The 22473-nt window shown below is 37.2% G+C and overlaps 1 protein-coding gene across 13 annotated transcripts in view; it reads left to right on the forward strand.

Moving 5' to 3' along the window:
• The window catches only part of MAPK10 (mitogen-activated protein kinase 10), a 305758-nt gene that overhangs the window by 245941 nt on the left and 37344 nt on the right, over nt 1–22473 (forward strand). For 11 of the 13 annotated variants that reach the window (XM_021100770.1, XM_003129341.6, XM_021100769.1 and 8 more), the window contains 2 exons: nt 12834–13016; nt 17859–17983. In XM_021100770.1, the coding sequence (XP_020956429.1) occupies nt 12834–13016; nt 17859–17983 (308 nt within the window). Of the gene's footprint in view, nt 1–228; nt 301–12833; nt 13017–17858; nt 17984–22473 lie in introns of all 13 variants that reach the window. The other 2 variants (XM_021100774.1, XM_013979062.2) reach the window with 1 other exon arrangement.

The following is a 22473-nucleotide window of genomic DNA, read 5'->3' on the forward strand; positions in this document are numbered from 1 at the left end:
CATTAGGTAGCATTGAGAGGCATTGTTTGTTCAGTTGCATAGCAGAAAGGGCCCTGACGGTCTAGTGTTCTCACCATCCCAATTTTAAAGCACTGTTTCATACTGGCCTCTTAGCCAGTCAGTAAAAGGTTGGACCCTTGCTCTGTGGCATAGATAGCTAAGTGTTTTCATTTATTTGCTGTTCTATTCCTGTCTTCTTGTTTATCTTCATTTCATTTTTGTTTTCAGTTGACATGTGGTCAGTAGGGTGCATCATGGGAGAAATGATAAAAGGTGCAGTGCTGTTTCCTGGCACTGATCGTATCCTTCGCAGCCAGTGGCATCTATGGGTGTCCTTCTCTATCCATTCCTTTTGGTCTCCAATACAATATTGCTGATGGTATATATTCACTGTCCTTCAAGGGGCTCTGCAGTGAGACTGCAATGTCAGATATTTACCAGCGGGCATTATGGTAGGGTAACCTTGCCTCCTAGCAAGATCTTATGTGGGTAATACAGAATCAAATATGAAACATTCAACATGATATCCGAAGGTCTGCCTTAAATCAGTCCTCTCGCAGCTAGTCACAGCAATAGACTCTTTTTTACTTTTTTTGTGAAAGAAGTTTTAAAATTAAGTTATATTCATAACTATATAATAAATGACAAAATCTTTCAGTTCAAGGTTGAAGACATATGCTTTTACATCCTAAGAAATGTTCACTTGGCATGGAACTCTTTTGTCAGATTTATGTGCACTCACATATACAGTAGGCTTATTATTAACACATATTCAGAGAGCATGCATGTGAATTTCATTTTAAAATTGATCTTCTGAAATTCTTTTTCTCATTTGCTTAATTTCTAGGAATAATAGCTCCACTTCTTATTTTGTCCATATTATTAACAAGTGCATAATTAAGACTTCATTAATTAATAATGATTATGTGAAAGATCACTTGGATAAGTAAAAGTGAACCTCTCAAGTAGCTAATAGCAAGTAAGGATTCTAGAGGCTCTGCAGTAATAAAAAGGTATAGATAGTGTGTGATTTTGTATATGGGTATATAATGGCTTATTTTCTTTAGCTAAATATCCTCCTCCTTTTAGTCACTTATGAAAGTATTATATCCTCATCATCCTAAAGCTAAAAGCTCTTGCTTAAACGATCATAATTCAAAACCAAAATCGAGCCTATAATAGTGAGGTTTTAATGTATAATTAAATTTAATTGCTAATATTGTAGCCTAACTATATTATAGTTATCCATTTGCTTTGGGGATTAATACATTACATATATATAGTTTCATACATATACTCTCTGTATGTATTAAGGGACCAGTTTATGAAACTGAGTTAGGCACTCAGTTTTTGTTATACTGAAAGAAAAATTAAGCTGGAAATGTTTTATTTAGTTAAATAATGCTATACTACTTTTGATTCTATTCTTACCAGAAACTTTGATACACATTTATTTCTAAAAATGTTATGTCTGCAGTGCAGTTTTTTCTCCTATATATACATATACATTTTATTAAATAACGTCTATAAATATACTACATTTGTGTTTACGTTAATGCTCTTTAAAGAGTATGTTAACTTGATAAAAACTAAATTCCTTCAGGTTTTTGAAAAATGGGATTTCTTTGATCCCAATGTTTCATAAACTTGAGTTTGGTTTTGAACGTGAACATGAAACAGTTTAGCTTTGGCTAATTTTAGACATTTGGTGAAAGTAGACTCTGTCCATTTTATACTCTGATTTTTTCAGAAGTTCACTGTGTTTGAAATTGATCACTAAAGTGATTATTTGTTACCTGTAAATTAAAATGTTTGACTTTCATTACTTTTCTTACACATCCTATTAAAGAAAATCACATCAGATTTCCTCAGCTGAGTTGTTAAATACAAATAACATTCCTTAGAATCCATGTTTTGGGAGAAGTTGCTTGGTTATCATTTCTTAACTTGAGTATCAAAATGCCTTGTAAGTAAGACTTTGGATTGCTGTTAAAAAGTCTCATGTTAAATGTCCTCTCAATACCTGAGCTTGATGTTTTTATATTGGGTTATTTCTGAAGCTCTCATGTAGGGATACCTTTGTCAATTTTTTGAAGGGCAAATGGGAACTGTTTTCTGAAGGGTGTCCTTGAGTGTAGGATATGGTCTTCTCATGATTTCAAACATGTCGGTAAGTTTAAGTCAGTATTTTTCAAGCAAACAAATTATGAACATTGAATATTATAATGTTAAACTCTTAAAACGCGAGACAGATTAGTTATTTTTTTAAAAAATTCCCTGTTATTAAGAAGGACGTCTGAAAGCGGCAATAAAATTATATCTAAATCTATTAGATATACAATATGTATCGTCTACATCTATACATACGTCATAGGGACTAATTATTTTTATTCAACCTATCCTCATTTATATGAAGACATTCTCAAAATAAATAATTAATAGAAGTTCTTGTAATGCGAGCTACGCATATCTTCTTAATATATGCAATGACTCAACAGGAAAACTTGAAATATTAATAAGGTTATTACCCTTTATCTTTTATGCCTAAACAAATTCAACACATTATTTTTAGCACTGAGAAATTTAGATAGCCAAGAGCATTTCTTAAAATTTTATATACTTATATGCTGATTTATTAGTAGATGTATTTTTAAATACATATTAGTTAAATTTTATTCAAGTCAAATGTTTTTAACTTCTACAGAAGAATCAGGATTCAACTATTGATATACTTTTGGGAGATCTCCTAATTTCATCCTGGCAGACACTTTTACTTTATTTAATTTTTTGCCTTTTTAGGGCCTCACTCACAGCATATGGAAGTTCCCAGGCTAGGTAGGGGTCGAATCAGAGCTGCAGCTGCTGGCCTACACCACAGTCACAGCAACACCAGATTTGAGTCAGGTCTGCGACCTACACCACAGCTGGTGGCAGCACCGGATCCTTAACCCACTGAGCAAGACCAAGGCTCAAACCCATGTCCTCATGGATGCTAGCTGGGCTCTTAATCCACTAACCCATGATGGGAACTCCCACTTTTACTTTAAAAATTACAAAATATTTTATGGTATACACATGAAATAATATTCAACACGTAGCTTTTGAAGATCAATAAAATGAACACACATATACCACTCAGGTTAAAAAATAGAATATTACAACACCTTTGAAGTTTTTGTGCTCCTCCTTAGTCATGCCATTTCTCTTCCGCAGAGGTCCTTGTGGTCCTGAGGGCGTGTGTTATAATCTCCTTGACTTTCCTTATATTTTTACCACGTGGATACTCATTCCTACACAGCATATGGTTTAGTTTTATGTGGTTTACATGTTGAACTATCATTATTTTGTGACTTGCTTTTTTTAAGTTAACATTATATTTTTAAGATTTATCCGTGTTGATGCACCAGAAATAGTTCATTCATTTTTCACAGCTGTATGGCATTATAGTCTATGAATATTCTACAATAAATCCATTTTCCTATAAATAAACTTTGGAATACATTGACGGTTTTTTTTTTTTTGCTGCGATAAAAATGATGGTATGAATATATGACACACATGGACAAGGTGCTTTATAATAAATGTGTTGGCTCATAGGTGTGCATATTTTAAACTTGACTGTGTGACATCAGATTGATTTCCAGAGTGACAGTATATAAATGTAAGTGTCTATGCCACATGCTTACCAACTCTTGGTATCATCAGATTAGTTTTTATATTTGTCACTAATTTCTTGAATATAAAATCCTATTTCACTGTAGCTTTTATTTAAATTTTCTTTACAATGGAAATTAAGCATCTTTTCCTATCTATTAGCCATTAGTATTTTCCCCTTGGTAATATGTCTTTTGGTTTTTTTTTAACATTTTTTATTATATTTTTAAAAACGAATTAGTAGGAGTTATTTATTTATTCTAGTACCTAATCTTAGTTAGTTTATGTGTTACAAATATCTGCTCCCTATATTTAGATTCTTTTCCCATTTTCTTTTGTAGTGATTTTGGAATTTGGCAATCTGTGTGTGTGTGTGTGTGTGTGTGTGTGTGTGTGTGTGTGTGTGTGTGTGTGTGTGTCTTTTTTTTTTTAGGGCTGCTCCCGCAGCATATGGAGGTTCCCAGGCTAGGGGTCGAATCAGAGCTATAGCTGCTGGCCTGCACCACAGCCACAGCAACAACTGATCATTAACCTACTGAGGGAGCTCAGGGATCAAACCTGTGTCCTCATGGATACTAGTCAGATTCATTTCTGCTGAGCCTCAACAGGAACTCCTGGCAATCTCTTTCTATTTAATTTTTTATAGTTCATGTATTTTTATGTCTTGTTTAATGATCCTTTGATGCCTTTATATTCTTTTGTAATTTTACTGGGAAAATTTTTTTGTTTTGTTTTGTTTTCGTTTCTTTGGGGGAGGGGAGCATACGGAAGTTCCCAGGCCAGGGATCAAACTTGCGCCACGGCAGCAACCCTAGCTGCTGCAATGACGCCATCAGATACTTTACCCACTGCACCACAAGGGAAATCCCTTACTGTGAATGTTTTAAAGTTTAATCTTTTATATGTAAGCCTTTAGTTCACTTGGAAATGATTTTTGTGTATAGTGTGAAAGAAGGATTTCAGTTCCATTTACTGAGCAGCGTATTCTTTCTTCTTTAATCTATAATGATGGGTTTTTTTTCCATAAGTTCTCACATTTGGGGGCAGGGATATTACATTCTGGGCTCTATACCCTGTTTCACGAATTTGTCTATCTCTATACCATTACCAGCCTTTCTTAATGGGTGTACCCTTAGATCAGGTAGGGCAAATGTACACCTTTTTTGTCTTCTTCAGAAGTATCTTAGCTATTAGTGAACCACTGCTCTTCGGTCAATATTTTAGAATTGGCTTGCTGACTTGTATAAAATAAACCCTACTGGTATTTATATTGGAATTGTATTGAACCTCTAGTTCAATTTGTGGAGAATTTTAATTCAGACAATTTTTATCTTTCTCCAGACAATACAAAGACCTTAGCAATGCTACCCATTTAAATATGCTGTATATCTCCAGTATTTTAGTTCTCTTCCTTTAGCCTAATAAGTGGACAGTATTATCATTTGATTGCCCACAGGGGGAGTTTGTTGAGGTTCTTACCCTCATGATTATCGCTTTCTTGGCTTATCACTGTGTTTTGTGGTTTGGCTCTTTATTTTGCGATTTTTTTCTTTCCTTCGGAAGGACGTCCTTTAGAAGTTCTTTAATGGGTGTCCTTGATGATAAAGCTCGGCTTTTTGATTGGAGTTCCCTTACTTGAAAGATAGCTTTGTTGAATATATAGTGTTAGATTGACAGCTGTTTTTTTTTTTTTCCAGCATTTTCAAAGTGTTAGGGAAGTTTCCATTGTGGCTCAGTGGAAACAAATCTGACTAGGATCCATGAGGATGCAGGTTTGATCCCTGGCCTTGCTCAGTGGGTTAAGGCTCCAGTGTAGCTGTGAGCTGGTGTGTAGGTCTCAGATGTGGCTCAGATCTCACACTGCTGTTGCTGTTGCATAGGTCAGAGGCTACAGCTCCGATTGGACCCCTAGCCTGGGAACCTCCACATACAGTAGGTGTGGCCCTAAGAAAACAAGAAAAATAGTGTTATTCCACTGGCTTCTTGTCCCCAATATTGCTGGTGAATAATTTGCTGTCAGTGTCATAGTCATCTTTGGCCATAGTCCGTCCCTTTTCTCTGCTTTCATGTAGGATTCTTTTTCCTTGGTCTTTGGTTTTCTGCTATTTTTCTCCCATGTGACTAGGTGTGGATTTCTTTTTATTTCTCTTGGGATTCACTGTGTTCCCTGAATTCCAAGCTATCTCCAATTCCTGGAATTTCTCAGCTTTAGGTTTTTTTTTGTTTTGTTTTGTTTTAAATATTTTTTCTCCCCTATTCTTTGCATTATCTCCATGAAAAAAACAAACTCTAATTAGACATGAAGTAGAAGTTCACTTATTCAACAAATATCTTTGAGCACCTACTCTGTGGTGGGCACTTATTGTCTCTAGCGATATATAAGTTACAAAACTGATAAAAATCCGTGTCATTGTTTAAATTTAAAACAAAAGGCATGGTGTATTAGGACAGCGAAGGGGGATGAGAGGGCTCCAAGTGCTAGGACGAGGGGCAGGAATTGCTCCTTCCTTTTTGAATTGAAACAAAAGACTTTGTCCAGTATGCCTCATGTAGCATGTTTTCTTGACCTTATATAAACTGATTATACTGAAATGCATATGCATTATGCTTCAAATATCAGCCTTTGGACATTCCATGTTCCACAGTATTCCATTTGCAATCTGCTGCCAGTGAGCAAATAATCTTTTACTCATATTGTCAGGTCTGAGTTTTTTAATGTGTTTTGCCTTGTAGTATTTCCTCTTCCTGTGCTCATTTGTAATGAAAACAGATGTTAGTTACAATTGTGCACTAAGTCATTTATTTATATTTCATGTTACTAGAATTTGAGGGGGATTTTGAGAGGAAAAGAACATTTTCTTTTCCTTTCCTTTCCTGTCCTTTTCTTTTCTTTGCCTTTTGTTTTTTGAGGGCTGCACCCACAGCATATAGAGGTTCCCAGGCGAGGGGTCTTATTGGAGCTATAGCCGTCAGCCTACACCACAGCCACAGCTACAGCAACGCCAGATCTGGGCCACGACTGTGACCTACACCATATCTCACGGCAACATCAGATCCATAACCCACTGAGCAGGGCCAGGGTTCGAACCTGCAACCTCATGGTTCCTAGTCAGATTCATTTCCACCACACCATGACAGGAACTCCAAAAAGAACATTTTCAAATGAAAGAAAAAGGGTAGAAGTATTTTTAAAGTAACAAAACAACCGGAGTTCCTGTCGTGGCTCAGTGGTTAACGAATCTGACTAGGAACCATGAGGTTGCAGGTTCTATCCCTGGCCTTGCTCGGTGGGTTAAGGATCCGGCATTGCTGTGAGCTGTGGTGTAGGTTGCAGACGTGGCTCGGATCCCACTTTGATGTGGCTCTGGTGTAGGCCGGTGGCTACAGCTCCAATTAGACCCCTAGCCTGGGAACCTCCATATGCCGTGGAAGCGGCCTTAGAAATGGCAAAAAGACAAAAAAAAAAAAAAATAACAAAACAACCCAGTACATAACCGTGAAAATCTAGACCCAGACCCTTGTGTGTGTGTGTGTGTGTGTGTGTGTGTGTGTGTATTTCTATCATAATCTTACACTGTCCTCAGAAGTGACAGTTCTTTTGAGAACAAATTTTGTCATAGAGATATATGGAGTAATTACTGGAAAATGTCAAATATTTGGAACTTTCTGTTGAGCAGCTTTTGTACTTCCCATAAGTAGCACCCCATGTAATATGTGATATATGTATATCATATATATGATAGCAACATTTAATTTCACTCACTCCCTCTTTCCCTGCCTGGAGTCTGCATGGACCACTTGTCATAATTTCCCATGGTCTTTTCAGGAAAGTGACATGGGGCAAAGAAACAAATATTAGGATTTTTCTTTCCCCGAAATATTTCCAAGTAAACTACCCTGAAGTTTTCCATAGCAAAGAGGTGTAGAATAGTCTTTTGGGGAAGCTGACCCTGTTCTAACTTGTGTGGTGAAACTGAAACATGCTACTACTTTATTCTTAAATCAGGACTGAGTAATTCACGTGATTGTTAGTGTTTCTCTTTTTTTTTTTTTTTTTTTTTGGGCTTTTTGGCTTTTTGGCTTTTCGTCTTTTTTTTTTTTTTTTTTTTTTTTGTCTTTTCTAGGGCCACTCCAGCAGCATGTGGAGATTCCCAGGCTAGGGGTCAAATCGGAGCCATAGCCGCCAGCCTAAATCACAGCCACAGCAATGTGGAGTCCAAGCCGCATCTGCAACCCACACCACAGCTCACGGCAACACCGGATCCTTAACCCGCTGAGCGAGGCCAGGGATCGAACCCGAAACCTCATGGCTCCTCGTCAGGTTCGTTAACCACTGCGCCACAATGGAAACTCCCTGTTAGTGTTTCTCAAATGTAGTCCAGGGGCCTCCTGGGTTGCAGTTACCATTGGTGTTTCTTGGTGATAGGTGCCCCCGGCGTGTGGACTCAGAATCGCGCACATCACTGTGGAGAGGGGTGACCTGTGTTTTTGTAAGTTCCCTATGTTGTGAGTATTCGATTTGGAAACCACGCTTTTTTATCATGATGCCTAACATGTGTCACGAGAACCTCCCCTTCCTTTTTACACGTTTGTTGAAGACATAACTAACTGATTAAAGTGTTCTTTCCTAGAGGGCCAACACTAAGCCACACAAGACCACTCAGCACAGTGCCGACCAGGCAGCTGGCTGTCTTGGAAAGGTAAAATAGCCTCTCTGGAACTCTTCTATACAGTCAGTACTCTTAGATAATATTATCTCTAAAAACATAGTTAAGAATTTGGCGAAAAACAGTGATATTCTTTAAGTTGCAAGTAGATGCCAGAAAATTTTTACTCAAAATATTGAACATAAGGCTTAGAGCAAAAATAGATAGCAAGGCTGAATTCATGAAGCTGTCAATCTTGGAAACCATATTTATCATAAACAGTAATCAATGATGGAAAAAACATAACAAGAAGATATAGTACTTCACAGGGCATAATAGAAGGAGGTCATTGAACAACTTTATGTTTCCATTCAGTAGCTCCTGAAGGCCTAAACATACATAGTATAAATTAGGACCCCGAATAATCAGAACATAATAAGGCATTTTTTCATGTATTAGGCTCAAAGCAGTTTGTTATATATTTTAGAAAGTTGTTCAACCAAGGAAGTTAACATAAAGGAAGAACATTAAGTATTAAGTTCTTAGCTAATTAATGAAAATTAGCTGGAATAATTTTCAATCTTAGGATTTCAGATAATCATTTTTGTAATCCATGCTTCCTTTGTTTTATTCATCTTTTAAAATGTTTTGAAGACATGAATAATAGCCAATATCTGCACTTTGTCTTATCATCCTCCTCCGTTTATAAAACCACACTTTTGGAAAACTCCCATGTGGTGCAGCAGGTTAAGGATCCAGTGTTGCCGCCGCTGTGGCACAGGTCGCACCTGCAGTGCAAGTTTAGTCCCTGGCCTGGGAACTTCCATATTCCATGGGCATAGCCAAAAAGAAAAAAATTAAAAAGTAAAGTCAAACATTTTGTAATATGGCTGTCTTTTATATAGTGAATTTAGAATTAGATGAGGAAATTGTCAAATAATTCCTATTAAATGCTATTTTTCAATTCTCATTGTTTTGTTTTGTTTTGTTTTGTTTTTGTCTTTTTGCTATTTCTTTGGGCCGCTCCCTCGGCATATGGAGGTTCCCAGGCTAGGGGTCTAATTGGAGCCATAGCCACCGGCTTGCGCCAGAGTCACAGCCACGCAGGATCCGAGCCGCGTCTGCAACCTACACCACAGCTCACGGCAACGCCGGATCGTTAACCCACTGAGCAAGGGCAGGGACCGAACCCGCAACCTCATGGTTCCTAGTCGGATCCGTTAACCACTGCGCCACAACGGGAACTCCTCATTAAATATTTTTGATAATTCTATAATTTCTGAAAGAGTAAATAAAAATATTAAAAATATATATTTATTGCTCTTTTGATGACTACACAGGCTGGAATCTGTAAATATTCTCACATTCTTATTCACATAATAGAAAATGATGACTTATTAATGTTCTAAAGCAAAGAAATCCTTTTACAAAAAATAATGTTTGCCATTGTTTTAAAAAATATTTACTAGGTTGACAACACATAATCACAAAATATAGTTAATATTTTATGTATTTTTAAAAAATATTGTGGAATATGATTTACAAATTTCTTTTTAAAATATCACCTTATTTTCCATTTAGAATATTAGTAAAGTTAATTGTTTTATGTGAGTATGTTGACCTAATAGGCTAGGGAGGCAGTTTCAGAGGCATTCTTTAGGAGAAATTGCCTGTGACAAACATACCATCAATTTTATGGCCAAATTAAAGCAATTTTTACCACGTCAGTTCCAAACTTGCTCTTATTCTTCCTGGAATCCTCATAATAAGCAATGGATTTGGACCCTGGAGATGTTACTTCCAGTGTTGGCTTATATTTGATTAATTGTGATTACAAAGAAAAACCATGTGGTTAAGTAAGTATATTGGATGTACTTGTTTATGATACAATCCTGTGACCATCTGGAAAACAAGTACTTACCGCTTAAATATACTAGTCATATTTGTAGGAAGAAAGAACTTGAAATGCATTGGTCAAAATAAAGGCACACAATTTTAAAGATGACTGTATCATGTATTTTCAGTAAGAGCATTCAACTATTTCACTGACAATAATAAAGATTCTCTCCTCCCTTGTTTTTGTAAACCATTCCATCAAGGACCACAGTAGTGTTTTACCTGAAGGTGTACTGAGTGCTTCTATAGAATATAATTATAACTTGTAATAAGGAACATTTTAATAGTTCTTGTTTAATTCCTGAATATTTGACTCTCCTTCAGCTTTGCTATGAAAGTACCATGTAATTGTTTTGGGAATGTTACTTTAAAAGCAACTCATGTTTTAACTAAATAGCTGTAAAATGCTAGCTAAATGTAACTACTATATAATAGTATGTTGAGAGTATTTTGCCAACTTTGTTAAAAGACTCCTTTGCAAATAGGACATATTCTTTGCCCTTATTTTTAGTTTGACATCAAGTCTCTAGAAGTCTGGAGACGTTTGACCAATGATTAAATGATGGCTCGTTAGAGAATGATAAGTTTATCAGAGAGTAGATCTCTTTTGATAATTTAAAATGTAAGCATTGAGATTTATTTGACTGTATTAATGATTTTCTATTTAAACGTCTCTAGGTAATTCTAGCTTACTTGTAGCCATAATACTAACAAAAGTTTTTGTCTACAAGTTAACCTTTAACTCTAATCTTTTGTAATTTTTTTAGTTTCTTTATTTCTAACATTTTTAGTTTCTTTCTTTCTAATTTCACTTACTGCTTTATTCTTATGCACATAGCAATTTAGATAAATTTTTACTGAAACATGTCTTGTTTAATTATTCCTATCATTTTGTAAAGGAATGTTCTTTGGTTTTCCCCAACCTCACCTCATTTTCTGATACTACATGATCATATATTTTTTCATCCCAATAATTGAGAGGACATGCAATAGTTTAAATTTTATTCAGCCAGATTATAAGGGAACTGGAAGATAATTTGAAAATTAGCTTGATTTTATCTTTGTTTAATCACTAGTCTGCATTGTTTGCATTGTGTATTTATTTTTGCTAAATACAGTTAATTTTATCTTTTGTCAGGACAGCCCATCTTTTTTAGCCCAGCCCTATCGAATAGGTGGGGTAAAGATTTTGCAAATCTCAGTTACGTAATATGATGGTAAGGTCCCCTGAACTTACAAATTACATTAGCAGAAATGAATTAATTGGCTTTACACCGAAGATGGGGTTGTGGAAGAATAGCAGCATAGGAGAAAACACTGCCTGTGGATTTGGATTTAAGAATTTCTGGAGTTCCCGTCGTGGCGCAGTGGTTAACGAATCGGACTAAGAACCATGAGGTTGCGGGTTCGGTCCCTGGCCTTGCTCAGTGGGTTAAAGGATCTGGTGTTGCCATGAGCTGTGGTGTAGGTTGCAGACGCGGCTCGGATCCCGCGTTGCTGTGGCTCTGGCGTGGGCTGGTGGCTACAGCTCCGATTGGACCCCTAGCCTGGGAACCTCCATATGCCACGGGAGCGGCCCAAAGAAATAGCAAAAAGACAAAAAAAAAAAAAAAAAAAAAAAAAAAAAAGAATTTCTAAGGCCTTTGTTATTCATTGACACATGGCCAGGTAATCTGTTTGAAATCAGCTTCTTTTAGTTGGCCTTTCAGTGTTTTCATGGGTGGGTATTTATCATTCTCAAGGCTCTGACAGATCAAATGTCAATGACAGGTGAAAAAGAAAATCTCAATTAGTGGGTATGTCTGTCAAAGATGTCCCCAATTTTGGAAAGTATTAGTTTTCATAGAAAGGTAATATTTTTCTTGTGGAAGTCCCTATGCTTAACATACTTTTGAAGCACATGCACTTGGATGAAATATGTTGTCTTAAATTGAAGATCCTATGTTTACCCTCACATGTCATTGAATATAATATTCAGAAATGCAGGCTACCTATTATCAGAAGTAAGAAAATAGGTATGAAACTGCAACCACATTGATAAATAGAATTTTTTAAGTCTTGGTGAAAAATTAGTGGATTATTTTATCATCAGAAATTGCTTAGATCCCATGTGTAGTGCCTATGAGTGGAGAACATTAGCAGATGATGAAATTTCCTATTTGATAAAGGAAGAAATAGAATCTTAAAAGGAATTTAAGAAAAATGGAAACGAATCATAAAATATTTGTTCATTTGTCATTTTTTAGAAAATAAACAATTGAGGTAATTTCACCCTAACATTATTATGTGTCATTATATTTTTTCTAAGTCACATAGTTATGTAGAGGTTTAGCTCAATGTAAGAAGTTCTTCTTGTGTTGTTTAAATACCTTTTCATCTTTACAACCTGAATGCTATTTCATGAGATCCTATTTTTTTTAAGTAATGCTAGTTCTCCAAATGTGTGTATGTTCCAAAAGTGAATTTAAAATTCCAAGATTCACTGCCTGAAGATCCGATTTTATATTTTTGTCCTTTGCTGTTTATTAAACCCCCTCTGTGTGCCCAGGATTCTGAGAAGCAGTTAGTCTCCCAACTAGGGAAAGGCAAGAGCTAGTGGCCTGCACTTCTTTTTGTCCTTAACTATTCAATTCTCAGATATTGACCAGTGGAACAAGGTAATTGAGCAGCTGGGAACGCCATGTCCAGAATTCATGAAGAAATTACAACCCACGGTAAGAAACTATGTGGAGAATCGACCCAAGTACGCAGGACTCACCTTCCCCAAGCTCTTCCCAGATTCCCTCTTCCCAGCGGACTCCGAGCACAATAAACTCAAAGGTAAGCCTTTCAGGTCAAGTTCACAACTGTAGAACTTCTCGTAGACACTTCTCGTAGAAAACCTGAACTCCCTCAATTTAAGGAGAGGTATTTTTAAGAGGTCTTTGCTACCAATGGAGAGTAGCCAGGGTTTTTAAAATTGTCTGGCTGTTCAGAGAGAAGGAGAGTAATAAAGTGTGTGGCAGGGATGCGGGTTAACTGTTTCTTGGACATATTTAGAATCTTAAAATTATTTTGCGGTGTTAACTTTAAGAGACCAATGTAATATACATTGAAATAATTATTCCAACTCTTTTTATTAACTGGAAGGTATTTTCAACACAAGTTTTTAGTTATAAAATCTTGGAGCTATAGATGTTTGCGTTTTCTTTCATTTGTATTTTATAGAAGGCTTAACCACCATTTTTTCATTTTAGGTGACAAATGAGATTTTTACCTACATGTTTTGTGTTCAGTATAAACACTTTCATTAATAAGTAGTATAAAAATACTGTGTCTGCTGTTGGGAACTTTGTAACAGGTCTTAATTTCTTATCCCACAAAATGGGGATCACAATGCCTTTGTTACGGGACTGAAGACGTGGAATACATTTGACGATGTAAAAAATGTAATATATATGTTCTTCTTTTAATTTAGGACCCTTCAGAGAATGTGATTTCAAAGCAAATTGATTTTTCCCTCTGCCTGGGCTTAAATCCTATCTCTTAAAATCTGTGTGAACTGGGCCAGTTATCTCTTCTTTCTGCACCTCCTTTGACAAAAGATAGAAAGTGTCTTCCTTATAGAGTCATTGGGAGAATTAGTTGACTAAGTAGTTTGTCAAGCACTTAGAACAGTGCCTGACTCACAGTAAATTCTCAGTAACTATTAGATACAAAAGACAGGTGCATATATACGTCTTTATTAATAATAAAGTAATTATTATTTTAGATTTATCTAGACATTATCCAAAAAAACAAAGGATACCTGCTTTTGAAGTTTTACCCCAAATATTCAATAGACAATTAATTAGCTACAGATTTAACTTCCAGACATAATTTATAGCTAATATAGACTTAAAGGAGACAGAGAAATGGAAATGTGGGCTCCAACTTTTCAGGGTCTTTTATCATCGGCTCCAAACGTTCCTCTGGTGGGTTTCAAATGTACGGCATTGTTTCTGTGTCCACGACACTTCTGTTGCACAGTTGGGTTTCCTCCTTCAGTTACCTCTGTGGGCTCCCGGGTGACAACAGACTGAATTATTACTCCATTTACTGCTTTAACATCAACATTGCCTATACACGGATTGAAGAAGCCCTGATGCCCCAAGTGGAGATTTTGAGGAGTTTATGTTTTTATGATGCTAACTGATACGTCAGGCAAAGGTCACCCCTTCTTATTGACACCTGTAGTGTAACAAAATGGAGACCACAAAGCCGTGATTAAATTACTTGAGGTAATGACAGCACTTGTAGAGAAACTATTAAGTAAAATACTGTGCTTCATGATATAATTCCAACTTTCCTGAGTTTATTTTTTTTGCTTTTTTTTTTTTTGTCTTTTTGCTATTTCTTTGGGCCACTTCCGTGGCATATGAAGGTTCCCAGGCTAGGGGTCTAATCAGAGCGGTAGCCACCGGCCTACGCCAGAGGCACAGCAACACAGGATCCGAGCCGCGTCTGCAACCTACACCACAGCTCACGGCAACGCCGGATCGTTAACCCACTGAGCAGGGGCAGGGATCGAACCCGCAACCTCATGGTTCCTAGTCGGATTCGTTAACCACTGCGCCACGATAGGAACTCCTTTTTTTTGCTTTTTAATTAATTCCTCTACAGTTGTATTATTTTTGCAAATAATAAACTAGAAGATGTGAAAACTGAGGTATAGCAGTCCCTCATAACATTTCTTATATAATTTTTTCAAATAATAAACTAGATTTTTGCAAATAATTGACTAGAACAATTATGTTATTTTTGCAAACAAACGTACACAATGGAATACTATTCAGCCATAAAAAAGGACATTTTGCCATTTGCAGCAACATGGATGGACTTGAAGAGCATTATACTAAGTGAAATAAGTCAGACAGAGAAAGATAAATACTGTATGATTTCACTTATAGGTAGAATCTAAAAAGTACAACAAACTTTGAATATAACAAAAAGAAATGGACTCACAGATATAGAGCACAAACTAGTGGTTACCAGTAGGAGTTTTACCCCAAATATGGGGTAACATGGCAACATGGCAGTGAGGGGGTAGAAGGTGCAAACTGTTTGGGTGTGAGATAGGCTCAAGGATGTATTTCAGAACATGGGGACTATAGTCAATAATTTGTAATAACTGTAAATGGAAAGTAACCTTTTAAAATTATGTCATGTTTTAAAATACAAAATTAAAATACTAGTTTACATATGTTCAATTTTTAAATTATAATTTTAATATAAAGTAGCAAAATATAAATAATTATACAGATAATCAAAGGGAAGACTTCTCTTGTTAAAGAGTGTGAAACATTTAACTTGTAAATGATAGACCATAAGATTAGGAACTGAAAACTTTTCCTCTTCCTCACTTTGTTCCCTACAAGCAGCATTGGTCATTGTTTCTTAGTGAGATGATGTGGTGTTACTGCAGACATGCAGGGATCGAACCTGCATCCTGCATGCCCCTGTTGAGGAAGAACACATCCCAACCCCCTCCTTTCTAAGAGCAGAAATGTGGGTGGGTTTGATGGGAGAACCTGCAGGAGTGTGTAAGTCTGGGTCCAAAATTAGCTACACGTCAAAGAGATCTTTGAATTAATGAAGTAAACAAAAACAGCCAAGCTAGGTCACAACAGAATGGTTAACAAAAGATTAAATACTGATAATTAATGTACATTTCTGTACTTTTGTGACTCTTGTGGGCTTCAGCATGTCCGTTTGGAAGTAGCAGAATTTAAATCTCTGAATTGAGATTCCCAGAAGAAGGACTAATAGAAATAAAGAAACTTTCACTCTAATTTAACTAGTGATTTTTAAATAGGTATATTATATAGAAACATAAAAGCATTTTTATTAACATGTAACAGTGCAAGAAATACTGTCATACACATGTGAAAAAATAGATTGCTACATTTTAACTACAGTTTAATCAAAATTCTGAAAAAAATATATAAGGCCAGAAGAGAATACATCAATAATGAGAGTGATTGCCTCTAGATGGAGGGAAGGTTAGTTTTTCTGGATTTTATGTGTTGTGCAATTTCCAAATTTTTAAACTAATTAACATATTTCTGTAATAATCAGAAAAATTGATCATTAAAATTGGTCCATATCCATGGATTCAAACACATTTCCTTTTTTGCTCATTTGGCAAACCAGTTTAGATTTTGCTTTCCTTAATTTGAAGTTTTACCATATGTTTAGAATAAATTGAATATTTTCACCACGAGAACTTCCAAATCAGTTTGAGTCTGTATTTTCTGTAAAATTTTATGTCTTTCTAGACATTAAAAGCTGAGGTTCTTTTGGCAGTGTTAAGGAAAAGCACGTGCTGATTATCACCTGGTGATTTCTCTGTATCCCTAGCGTCTCTCACTGTACCTGGCACACAATGTGTGTTTTAGAAACTAAACTACATCCCCCACATCAGCTTGGCTCCTAGGCCTTGTGAAGTCTTTCTTCCACATCTGTCCCCTCCTCTCGGTCCTCAAAGCTTCTGCTCCCATTAAAGGCTCATCATGTCTCCCATCCTCACACATCACCCCAACCTCCTTGCCTCTCTCTAAACACTCCTTTATCGCATTTCCCAGCTCAGAAGAGTCTTATTAATTAATTAATTTTTTGATTTTTTTTTTTTTTAGGACTGTACCTTCGGCACATGGAAGTTCCCAGGCTACGCCACAGCCAGATCCAAGCTGCTTCTGTGACCTACACCATAACTCATGGCAATGCAGTACCCTTAACCCACTGAGCAAGACCAGGGATCGAACCTGCATCCTCATGGATACTAGCCGGGTTCATGTTCACTGCGTCACAACAGAAACGTTTTAAATGAGTGGTATACACTCATTTTGTTTCCTTTTTAAAAACTTCATTCTTTTAAATTTATTGTTACTTATGCAAGCGGTGTACGTACCTATTCTCTTCTCCTCAGAGGTAACTGTGATTTTCAGTTTGTTGATTATTCTTGCAGACCTTTTTTATGCACATAAATGGGGAGAATGGGAAATGTTTGTTCTTTTATTGGCAAGGAACAGATTTATACAGTTGGCACCAAGATCTGGGGATCAGTCTGTAAATTTCTTTTGCACTTAACACCATGTCCAAGTGAGTACTTACACATCTATCTCTTTCCTTTAAACTGCCAAATGCAAGTCAGTGGTAGCTTGTACCGTAGCCATTTGGATGCTCCACAGGTGGAAATTCAGACTGTTTAAAATGTTCTTACCCTTGACCAATGCCACAGTGAACATCCTTTCTGTAGGCTTTTCATGAACATGTGTGATTGTTTCTCTAGTCTATGAACCTAAAAGTGGCACCGTTGGGCTCTAAGGTGTTCACATTTAAAATTTTAATAGATAAGCCAAATTTGGAAGAATCTGTAAAAATCTAAGAAAACTCTATCAAGGTACATGAATGAAATTACCTTGTGTCGGTGGATACTATGCCAACTTTTATTTTTGGCAAATTTGATGGATAAAAGATTATTTCATTGTTTCATTTTGCATTTCCCTAATCACTTGGTGAAGTTACCTGATGTTTGAAAGGAAGGTAATAGTTGATCTTTGTTTGGGGTTTTTTTTCTCCCTCCAAAAATCTTCCTTGCCAAAGACAAAATTTTGCTAATTTTTTTCTCATTCCTTCTTTCAGCCAGCCAAGCCAGGGACTTGTTGTCAAAGATGCTAGTGATTGACCCAGCAAAAAGGATATCAGTGGATGACGCCTTACAGCATCCGTATATCAATGTCTGGTACGACCCTGCTGAAGTGGAGGCGGTAAGCTTTAGGCTCATTTTATTTTCCTTCCGCAAACGCATTATGGTGACTGGGCACGCCGTGATGAAAACTGAACGAGAATTAGAACCCATTAAACACTTCAGGGCCTTCATAAAATTTCTAAGTCGTAAGTTATTTTCTTCTGCCTGCGTGTTAAGTTGCCTTTCTTTTTCAGGATTTCCTGTGAAAGGCAGTGATTTAGTCCATCAAACCTTGGCTGTCCACGAAACACTTCCATTTGTTTTTGTTAAATTGTCACCATTGTCGGTTGATCCTTTACGTTTAATTATCAGCCTCCCTGATACAAACTAAGCAACAGAAGATAGTAGTAATGTAATGATGCAACAGAGGCTAAGTCGCTTTGCCTCCATTCCCTTCGTAAGACCTGCCGTTAATAAAGTGCGGTACTATGAAGATTTAGATTATGTAAAACTCCTACCTGGCCATTGGTGCCTTTGTGAAGTCGTGCATAAATTAGATGAGAAAAATCCAGCCTTCCAGTAAGGACACTATTTCAGGTTGGTTCTAAGCTGACTACCACAGTAAGATATACCTCAGACATAGGCTAAGAATCTTCGCAAAGCGTACTCTTTTTATTTTTTAAATTATTTTTAACCACTTGATATCTTCTCTCCAGTCACTTTCTTATATCTCCGCCTTCTTCCTTTTCTCCGTGTGGAGTCAGGGCTGCTTGGGGCACAGGGTATTGTCATTGCCCAGTCCTCTAATAGGAATGTCCTTTGTCCCTCTTTTAAATGCTGCTGTCACCAGTGTTAACTTCTCGCAGAAACATCAAAATGTCCTCAAATTCTTCAAAAGCCTGTGCTAAGTGATCTCATTTTCTTTTACATAATGCCTGCAAATTATGTTGTTTGCCTTGTTCCTTAATCTTCTATTTGAAATACTCTGTTTTTTTTCTTGTGAACTTCTCTGCACCCCAAGGCATTCTTGGCCCAGCATATTTTTGCTTTGTTTTAGCTCCTTTTCCTCTGCGTCCTTGCTGGATTCAAGCTGACATTAATTCTCATCCCTTCATTCTTCACTAGAGTCTGGGAGTGAGAATCAGGCAGAATCAAACTTTTAGGCAGAGTATTAAAAAAGCATATTTTCATGGTAACTCCATCCTTAAGCATTCCAAAATCTCAGTGAAAATTGAGGAGTGACAATCCTTCATAACATTTTTTTAAGATCTGTTCTTCTAAGTGGTTTTACAATGATGCTGAAATTAATCAGATTAATTTTTAGTCACTTGATTTGATTCTTATAAAATCCCTAAAATTAATTATTTTCTAATGATCTTAACACTAAAAAACTAATATTCTTACAACTAGAAACTAGAGTCTCTTCCAGTGTCTCACTCTTTTTTTTTTTTTTAATTTTTATTTTTTGGCTTTTTAGGGCTGCACCCATGGCATATGGAGGCTCCCAGGCTAGGGGTTGAATCAGTGCTACAGCTGCTGGCCTGTGCCAGAGTCACAGCAACGCCAGATCCTTAACCGACTGAGCGAGGCTAGGGAATGAACCTGCATCCTCATGGATGCTAGTCAGATTCCTTTCTGCTGAGCCACGATGGGAACTCCCAGTCTGTCACTCTTGGGAAATACTTCAAAGATGTTCTTGGGGTAGAATGAAATAATGAAATAAATGAGAGAAAGTATGAGGTTTACACGTGTGAAAATTAAGTATAAGAATTTTTTCTCTGATGATTTTCAAGAAAACGTTTTAGGTTATGTTGATAAAAATTTTAGACAAACAAACGATTTGAAATTATTCCTCCTCATTTATTTTGATAGTTCAAATCATGTGGTGTATTTATTTTTCCTTAAATCTAATGTAATGTGTATAATCTATTTTTAATGGATTGTGGCCTAGAGTTTAATTGAAGTCATAAAGCCTGCACTTGTAATTCACTTGTAATTATGTTGCCTATAAAAGAGACAGTTGCTTAGGATTTGTAACACCATATTAATAAATAGTATCAAACGTTTTATGAAAAATTCCTTCGAAGGATAGAAAGATAAAATTTAGGGTACTGATACAGTTGGAAGCTTTTACTCAACCATTTCAATATTGTCAAAATAAGTTTCTTTGGAAGAAACTAAAGGCAAGTGGAGAGAGATACAAGGAGAAACTGCAAGAGCATGCAGTGTCTTCAGGAAAAAAAAAGAAAGTAGAGAAATGAAATGTGTTCTAACCTGTTAATCATCCAGAAGCTACTGTGTTTCCAGAGGTGCCGGAGTACCAGAATGAATAGCGAAGAACATGTAAACGCTGTCTGAACTCAAAGAGAAGAAATGACTCACGCATCAGTGAAATTGAAAATGTAAAAAATGTCGGGATTCATGCTGATCTCTTTGCACAGTAGTACATCAAGATTCTGAAGTTACAACTGCCTGCGTTATTAGCAGTTCTTTTTAGAGCAATGGAAGTATGTGACTGCAACACAAGGGCCGCATTTCACGTCAGTGCTTTCTCATGACACAGTTGGAAGGCATTCTAACCCTGTTTCGGTATATTTATCAGCAGGACAGAAGCATCCTACAAAAATGCAGTTTACTGGGTTGTACGCATTGTCACAGGTGTGGAAAGATGGGTTAGGTTTCAGCTTATGCTCTGCCACTTACTAGCTGGCCTTGGTCGCGTTTCTCAACCTTTCCTTAGCTCTGTGTTCTTAACTAAGAATGGGCAAGAGTCATACATACAGCGTAGCGTTCTGAGAATTTAAGGAGTTAATGTACATACAGCACTTGGCAGCCGTAGAGGTCACACAAATTATTATGCTCATCATCATGACTATTATGCTTTTTACCTGCAGACTTTTCCTGCCTTTTGATGCTAGGAAGAATAGATATATTTGGTGAAAAAGACCAGTGGGGCAAGAAACTGCAGAAATGCTCTGCATTGAAAGAAAAAGCCACTGATGGTTATCTAGTTCTTACAAGATTGTAAGACGTTGGTTTTTCTCTTTCTTCCTTTTTTTGCCCATGTACACCCATCTCTACCTGGCCAAGTAGAAGAGAATCCAGTGCCATTATTTAAACCAAAGTAAAGACACATCATATGGATTACAAATCCTCACTGTAACTGTCTTTAAGAAACCAAGACTCTTTGAGGGAATCCAATTGAACGTTTTCTCTGTGCTCCATGGACGGAAATCCATAAACAGCGAGGACAAGTTGCCTTGTTTCTTAGCAGGTTCTTGAATTTAGAGGCTCTGCTGGGATAAAGAGTGGCTCTCACCCTGCAACCCCTGGGAGCAGGGATGTGGATGGACTTCAGGAAGATTTTTGTGAACTACAAGCTAAGGAAGAGTTGATTAACTATCTCGGGGCATGTAAAAAGGGCACTTAAGAACATGACATGTGACCATTTTTTAAAAACACAGCTTTATTTCTTTCAGAAATACCCGAGCACCCTGTGAAAGCTGCTGAGTGCAGGGGTCTTGCTGATAGCTTTGGAGGTTGTTCTGCATTTCTAGGGGTGGGGGAGGAAGTTGGGGAGGGAGGAGAGAGGTGGGGACATGGGCTCAGCCGCCAAATCCAAGACATCAGAACTCAAAGTAGTCATCATAAGGAAGTCAGTTAAAAACTTAAGGAGTTAGAGAAGGACATTTCTTTATGTCTCAATTCATGAGAAAAAGGATCCAGACTTGACACTAGAACCATTGTCTAAGGTGGGACCGGTGCTGGGAGCCCGGCTCACAACCAGCAGTGAGCAGGGCCCCTGCTGGAAAGCTCCGTCTCAGAGATGCCCTGATTGAGTCCTAAGTGGTCAACACATTACTCCGGGAGTCTGGGCAGAGGGGCAGGTGAACTGGTCAGGCAGCTGGTATCTGAAAATTCTGTTCCCCAGACAATCCCCCGGTCTTGAGAGCACAGAGGAGGGGTGGCAGGCCACACAGGGCCTTCTGAATGGTGACTGAGTCAGAGTTACAGGGGAGAATGCTAGAAGACAGGCTTGGAACACAGGCTACAACAGAGGACAGACTGGAGGGAGCGCTTGGGAATACAAGTACACGTGCCATCTCTATAGAGACCACGGGAAAACTGTGACTAACCCAGTCAGTTTGGATGGAATGTTTAGGGAAGCAAGGCCAGTGCTGAGCTTGTTTATTATTTCTTACCTAAATTCAAGACTAATTTGGGAATCGGGACAAAGCTGGGTGGGAATTTAATCGACTGGTACAGATCTTGAGTTAAACAACCTGGGCTTCAGCTCCCCAGCGAGAGAATAACCGGGAAATAGAGTAACACTTGCGTGTATTCGCGCCGAAGTTCAGTTAAAATAAACACTCAGAAAACGGAAGCCTGGAATCGTCGATAATGTTACACATTTGCTGTCTGTTTATAGCATAAATTAATTCATAGAGCCTTCCATGTCTTATGTTATTAACATTTACTACTTCATTCCTTTAGGGATTATGTTCTTTTTTGCTGACAGTGAAAGAATTTATAGGAACAAGCTAACCTGACTGTATTAAGCTCTTTTAT

This window comes from Sus scrofa, chromosome 8 (assembly GCF_000003025.6).
Source record: "Sus scrofa isolate TJ Tabasco breed Duroc chromosome 8, Sscrofa11.1, whole genome shotgun sequence".
NCBI lineage: Eukaryota > Metazoa > Chordata > Mammalia > Artiodactyla > Suidae > Sus > Sus scrofa.